This window comes from Prosopis cineraria, unplaced genomic scaffold (genome assembly GCF_029017545.1).
Source record: "Prosopis cineraria cultivar Desert tree isolate PC_DT_omini unplaced genomic scaffold, ASM2901754v1 PC13, whole genome shotgun sequence".
Lineage (NCBI taxonomy): Eukaryota > Viridiplantae > Streptophyta > Magnoliopsida > Fabales > Fabaceae > Prosopis > Prosopis cineraria.
This window is the reverse complement of record NW_026555344.1, coordinates 3,110,754-3,118,405: the sequence shown is the minus strand read 5'-3', so window position 1 is coordinate 3,118,405 and position 7,652 is coordinate 3,110,754. Positions and strand designations below refer to the sequence as shown.

At 34.0% G+C, this 7,652-nt stretch overlaps 1 protein-coding gene across 1 annotated transcript; it reads right to left on the bottom strand.

Moving 5' to 3' along the window:
* Nucleotides 1-702: 702 nt before the first annotated feature.
* On the bottom strand, nucleotides 703-2,516 carry LOC129291555 (transcription factor MYC2-like). The gene has a single exon (XM_054929006.1). It carries the CDS (start codon nucleotides 2,499-2,501, stop codon nucleotides 822-824), a length of 1,680 nt encoding a protein of 559 aa, XP_054784981.1. The 5' UTR covers nucleotides 2,502-2,516; the 3' UTR covers nucleotides 703-821.
* Nucleotides 2,517-7,652: the final 5,136 nt, after the last annotated feature.

The following is a 7,652-nucleotide window of genomic DNA, read 5'->3' as shown; positions in this document are numbered from 1 at the left end:
ATATTTTTAACTTATAAAATTATGTCAACTAATTTATAAACTCAGATTAGATGTGTAATCTTAGTTAAATTTGTTAACTTCGTTAAATTTTTTTTGAGTTGAGCAAGTTAAATATATATTATGAAGAATTTAGTTTATAAAAAGTTATAAAAATTGGTTCAAAGAAAGAAAAAACTTGAAATGCAAAAATTAATATTAAAATAAAATAAAATAATCAAAAATAAGTTCTCCTAGTTTAAAATTTTTATATCTTGTACATGATAATTTATCAATATATATGGATTTAATTTTAACAATTTATATTTTAATATATTTAAATTAAATTTCAATCATATTTTAATAGTTATTTGTTAATAAAAGTTTACCGATCCTAGTTTATGATATGAGTTTACATTCTTATCACGAATTTATTTAAACTCGTAAGTTTAACAACCTTGATATAAACTCTGAAGTTCAAGCTGTTGGTCATTATTTTTTCCCCCACAATTTTCACATTTTAACATATTTTCCCATTTTGATAAAAATATTAATCTCCTGTCCGTATTTAACTGTTATTATTAACAAAAAAAACATTAGAATTATATAATCATATGCACTGTAATATACAGAGTTAAGTTATGTTCAATGAATATGAAACCATTTCATTGTAAACCAAACAAATTATTAAAGAAACTGACTTTAATATTAAGTAAAAAAACTAAATAACGATTCCTCAACACCGCAAAGAAACTAAAATTTCTGGGAAAGAAATATGCACATGCTGGCAAGTGGTAACTAAGAAGAGGGTATAGTGGTAAATAATGAATCGTGACGGGGTATTTCTAGGGAGCCAAACGCCCCAGAATGGCGGATTTGAGAGCCTCGTTGTTCCTCAAATCTTCAGGAATCTTCACCACCACGTCCTGCAGCATGAGCTCGTTCACACACGACATGCTCGCATGGTGAACCCCTAGCTCCAGGTCTCTCAACGCCGCCATTAGCCTCGCCCCTGGGTGGTTTGCCTTCTCCGATTGGACCCTCACCATTGCCTCCGGCCCCATGATCCTCACCTCCACCTCCATCCCTGTCCCGCCAGGCCCTCCCGATGACGTCGTCATTGTTTGCTCCACCGTCGATGTCGTCGCGCTCTGGTTGTCTGTCGTGCTAGTGTCCGCCAATTCCGTTTTCACTTTCTTGCTGTTATTGTTCGTTTCTTTCTGAACCTGCGATTCCAGGTCCTCGATCTTCGATTTCAGCTCGTTGATGTAGTCCACGGCGTCCGATAACAGAGAAGCCTTGTCCATTCTCGAGACGTTCGGAACCACTGCGCGCAGGGCGTAGAACCGGTGATTCAGCTTCTCCCGTCGCTGTCGCTCTGCCTCCACGTGGTTCAGCGGCGTTTCGCGGCCCAGGCCGGGTTTTCTCCCTCTCTTTTTCGGGGTTCTTTTCTCTATCGAAGGATTGCAGTCCGAATCGGAATGCTCCGAATCTGCATACCCGAACTTGAATCCCGAATTCGCCTTGTTCCTCTGTTCCCGCTTCTTCTTGCTATTATCATTCCTCGCGCTGTTATTGTTGTCGGGCACGTGGGAATTGTCGTCTTCCTCCTGCACGCCGGCGATAATGCCGATATCGGCAAAGGAAATGTTCTGATCGTCGAAGAACTGAATCAGGTTGTTGTTGGGTTGCTTGGAGATGAGGTCAGACCCGAACAGAGCTTTGGCCTGCTGAGCGAGAGCCCAGTTTTCGGGTATGAAATCAGAGGAACCCATTTCGATAACTCCGTTATTGGTGGGGATGCAGATCAGAGTCTCAATTCCGTGCAAGTAAGCCTCCTTGGCCCTCTCGCAGTTGCAAAATTGGAGGTCGTGATCGCTGTTGAGCCAGAGCGGAGAGCCAGAAGTGAAGGCCTTACCAGGGAGAGAAGCAGGGGAGGCAATGGAGAAGGTACGAGTCAGGGACATGACGTAGAACCACTCGGTATCATGGAGATCGCTGCATATGTTGGCGGTGTTGTCGTTGATGAGAGAGTGAATGCTGTTCACGAAGCGTGTTCTGTCGGAATGGAGGTCGGTGTAATGGGGAGTGGCGGAGGAGGTGGCGGCGGTGGTGGAACTGGAGAGTCGAGGAGAGGTGTCCTTGGTGCCATTGAAATGGCCATCACCCCAGGAGAGGAGGAGAGTGCCATTGACGTCGTCGTTGGAAATCCGCCAGAAAATGGCGTAGAGCCACCAGTGAGGCTGACTGTTGAGAAGAAATTGGAGCTTTTGCTGGAGGGAGGGTTGGGAATCACGGGGGAGACATAGAAGAGAAGAGGTGGAGGAAGGAGGGATGGTCAAATCATCCATGGGAACTGGGAGAAATAGTCCTTGACTCCTTGACTCCTTGTTGCGTGAATAAACCGAGCGTGGAAGGGTTTGGATTGATGCCTGCCAGGGGATCGGGGTGCGGGGGTTATATGGTGAAATATGGTGGGGCCTACTCCCTACTGTGGGGTCAGGACTCGATTCCAAGTTTTGCATACGTGGATTTGCCCCTCGTCGGCGGCTGATTAATGTCTTTTCGATTACGTTTTTATTGACAATAATTATTCTTGCGTCTCACAACAAAATTTAAATAAAATTATTTTTATAAAATTAAAAAATTATTCTGGAATTCCCTGCCCTTTAATAAACCATCAATCATGATTAAATGGTTGTTAATTATTACTATTTAGTCATTAACAGAATAATTTCTGATAACTTTAATAAAGATCCAAAGACCTCTCAAAAAAATTTCACAAACAAAGATTAACATAAAATAAATTTTTTAAAAAATAAAAATATGATTTTTTTTAATGAGACTTGTTGGGAATGATTTCCTTGAGATATTTTTGAATGTAATTCTCTTTTTAATGAAGATACAAGATTTTAAAGTAAATTCTTAATTTTATGAGATTTTTTTTAATGTAAAAAGCTTTGTGCCCCTATACAAACATACCATTCGAAACTATGTTGTCACTAGAGGATATTTTAGTCCTACCAAAACAGCACACACATATATAAATGTGCTACTCATCCTTAAACTGATTCGTTCACTGGCTCTAACATACTGTGTAATGCATAAAAATAAAAAGTGTGTGTTGTTTAAATGCAACTGAATATTTTAAACTACAAATTTGAATAAATTTTGATTAACAAAAATATAACCAGTACATTTTGCCATTGTAAAAAATAGTCATAAAATCACCCAAGATATAAGTAATTTATGTGTAGTTTTTCTCACATTTCCGAAATAAATGATAGGCTATCTAACAGGGGTCCTGCGACTACGTGGGGGCCGGGGGCATGTTATATATCTGTAGTCACGTACCCTATCACATGAATCTTTAAATGATTTCTCTGTCAGCACATGAAATGGACGAAAAATTCTAATTTTTTAAGACTAACTACTCGTTCTGTTATTTTTAATAAAAAGAAATTTTTAAGTTTAAAGTTTAAACCGTAAATTTGATTGAGTGCTGTAACACATTAAAAAAAAAAACAGAAACCCTTATTTCCAAAGTATGAACACCGTACACATGAGACCAAATGAAAATTCATACTGCTAGCTACCTAATCAAAACCCCAGAAAATGTCATACAACACATTCACTTTATAGTTGATTTCATTTTTTTTTTCAAATTTTTCATTTAATGTGCATTTAAAATTCTTTTTTAATTTATCATGTCGAGGTTGATGTGATTCAATTTATATTTTCGGATGGCTGTCATGTTATTATTCATTTACAAGATTGATGTGTATCAAAGAATAGTCATTTATAGCAGAGGAAGGAATGTTCGTAATTCTAGTGGCTATTTACCGCTATTGAAAAAAGTATACCCCGTGACAAAGCGTATGTGGCTGGGATTGTTTGAATACATAATGGAGTTAATTTATGGCATCAGCATTGAGGTTGAAGTGAATTCAATCTGAGTATGGATTTGAGGTTTATGTTCATTCTGACTTTAATGGTGACTGGATTTCAATGTTGGACTGACCTGAGGATTAATTTCCGTGACAAAGGCGTGAAATTTGATTTTTCATAAATCAATTTCATGCCTTAAAGTTGCCAATTATTTTGGTGCCCTCTTTTAAAGTGATTTGTTTAAGCTCTTCTAATGAAAATTAAATGCGCTCTGCGGCTTGAGAAGGAAAATTGTTGAAGAACAAAAATTAAAACGAAAGAAATTAATCTACGTGATGGAGTCAATGCCAAGATTCAGATTCGTAGTTCTGATATGGGTTTGGATTTTCTAAGAAAAACATGAATTAACTTTCAGTAGTAACGTGATTTTTATGCTCTCAATTTTGATATATAATGATATTAATAAAATTAAGATTAATTTAATGAGGATATTGAGATATACAACTGGAGCTAGAATCAAAACTTTTGATATGCAAATAGCGATGCAATATTAATTAGTTATAAATTGCTACTAAGTTGTCAAGATAGTAATTTTGCTTTGGGTCCGTATCGGCGACGTAGAAATTGCTACCCCACTCACCATTGTGACATTGTCCGTGAGTCAATAACGTGTAACGAGACTCCCTCCCACGTAAATTATAAAATATTTTTGAAAAGATTTATTGTTGAAAAATATAAGATATTTTAATAAAAATAAAATTTTATTAATGATTTTTTTAATATTACTCTTCAATTTTTTAATATTATTTTATAAATCAAGCATTAGATGATTGATATTTTTAAAAGTTTATATTTTTATTTTTAAAAAATAAAATTATAAAGTATATTTAATGAATTTTATTAATAAAGCTTTACAAGAGATTAACAGGACAAGACTTTAACCTAATCCAAAATTTGGTTTCTTTTGTGACAAAGACTAAGTTAGGTATTCCGCTTTAGTCTAATCCTATCTAGGCATAATTCAAAGTTGAACAAGACTAAACTTGGTCTGTAGGAGTGAAAGATTAATCTTGATAGTTTAGTATCTCTCTTTGTTTTTTTTTTTCATTTTTTCTATGAGGGACAATAATTTATTTCAATCTGATAAACTCAAATAAAATAATAAAAATACTTATAATCATATAAAATTTATCACAAAACATTAAAAGTTAATTATAATAAACCTATAATAGTCTCCAACTATAAAAAAAAAAAGTATTTCTGTTATAATCCACACAGAACAACATTCAACAAACTTTAATATGTCTAAACTACATTATAACAAGAAGTTAACAACAAACTTTAAACAATCACATATCAAAAGAACGTGAACGAATCAGAGCAAAGAAATGGTGAAGAACACGAGCAGCCCACGAACCAAAGGACTCACAACCATGCAACAAAAGTAGCACAAGAAATGGTGAAAAACAAGGGCCACTGAATCAGATGTAAGAAGACCATGAGCATCACGCAAAGGAGCAGCATGTCGGACGACAGATGGCACGAGAGAGGCTAGGGCTAGAGGATTGCTGGTTCTTGTTTGCATTTGGCTTGAGAGGGAGTGAGGAGTGGATGAAGAGAAGAGGTAGGAAATTAGATAACCAAGTGAGACATTGGGTTCAACAATCAGGTCTTAGTTTTTACATTCAATTATATTTAAAAAATAAAAAAATAATTATAATTATATTTAAATAATTTTATTGGACCAAATAGTCAGTTTAAAAGCTCAATCCTTTATTTAATCCAACGATGAAGTTTGGTATTATTGATCCTTTTAGTGCTTCAAGTCAATTTGTTCATAAGACTAGACCTGATCAAGCTTGCTTGATTGGATCGGGTTGGATAAATCTGTCAAACTTTTGCACAAATATATATGACTTTATTTAAAAATATTTTATAATTTAAAATAGAGAAAGTATAAATTTAATTTGAGAATTTTTTTTTCACTTTTTGGTAAAAACTTTAATCTGAGGACCTGACATGTTCTATTTTTTAAGTTCCTCTAACAAAAAACCTTAAAATTATAAGTTTTCTTCATTCTAACATGCTGCCTTTGCTTCAAACATCAATTTTAACTGTTCCCCCCGTTCGGAGACAAGTTCCGACAATGTTTCCCCCCTAACAATGTTGCTTGCAAGATGGAAGTTATGCGTGAGAAATTACTCCGTGTACCATTTTTATATGTTTTTTTTTTCAGAGTGATTTGATATTCCACGATATTAGATGTTTGGAGAAAAATAATGACTTATTAATGAATCTTATTTTAAAATAATTTCTCATCATTTCATTATTTAAGTACTTTTCCCTCTCTTATAAGTTTAATTTGTATTATTTACATATCTCTCCTCTTGTCCCATTCTGCTTGTATGAGATTTTCCTCTTTATTTTCGTACCAACTTGTGGGTGACATTATATTCCGACAATCATTATCTTTTTTTGGTCAATCGACAATAATTATCTAGGTTGCATTGTATTGCTTGAGAGTGTAATTAATACTGGTTACATGTGATATAAAATTAAATTGCAAAATTTCACAGACAAGCTTGTCTCAAATAATATGAGAATACGGATGCATGTAGTAGCTAGTAGCAAGAATTTACCCAAAAAAAGAAAGAGCAGAAGCAGTAGAATCATAGGAAAGAGAGATTATACAAATTCAAGAGATTTAGGTTGTGGAGATCGGTATTAATCAATGGCGTGTCATTAAACTCTATTTACAGGTACCGTGTACCTTCGTTTTTTGGGGTAATGGACATGTACTGTGTGTACTGTGGCCTGCGTTGGAAGTGGGGTTAGCCGTACACCGTTAATTGAATATTTCCATGTCCTCCCCAATAAATGTGCACTGCAGACTGCCTGGTCCCCCATCTAAATGTACCGAGCCTTCAATGAAGTAATGAACGTTGCTAGCTTGAATATAGAAAAGTCCCCATGAAATTTATTGTTTTTGTTGAAGTTGCATATTTATAGCAAATTAAAATAATTGTTACCGGTAGTTATTGTTACTTGATTGTGAATTGAATAATTTATTTGCAACTATATATCAGTAATTTAACAATTTCAATATGGTAAATGGACAACATCACAAAGCACATGTGATTTCAAAATAATTGCATCCGGATAGCCATTCGCTAAGCAGTAAGAACAGATTTTTCTAAACCACAAAACAAAACAAAACAAAAAATATCATTTATAATATTCATTATTTATAAACAATATCATTTTTTATACATGTTATATTAAACGGAAATATATCTATATAAGAAATTATATTTAAAAAAGAAAGAAATGTTTTTATTCAAAGTAATGTTTTAACTATATATATATATATATGTAAAATTTATTTTAATTTTTATTTAGAATATGAATATTATTCTTGTTTTAATTTTAATTAATTTTGATTAATTTAGGGGGGGAAAGAAAATAGATGAGTTAATGAGAACGACGGAGAATTTCATCTTTTCCGTATCATATCCTACAGGATAATAATTACGTATACACTTTCAGTGGCAAAAGGGGAAAGAAATCAATGAGTAAAATATACTGATCACTCTTTTATTATCTCTTAATTATGCAAAGATCCTATGTATTTTGAAAACTCATATAAAATCTCTTACAATTAAAATATCTGCTGCATAAACCTCTATTGTATATTTGAGATTTTATTTCCATTTATCCAACTGGCAATTGACCATCGAATTTGATTCTTAAATTTTTAATTTGATCAAAATACCCCTCTTTAACACAAG

Bases quoted from the DNA above. Each gene is read 5' to 3' on its own strand.
- LOC129291555 (XM_054929006.1), bottom strand. From the start codon at position 2,501: ATGCAAAACTTGGAATCGAGTCCTGACCCCACAGTAGGGAGTAGGCCC.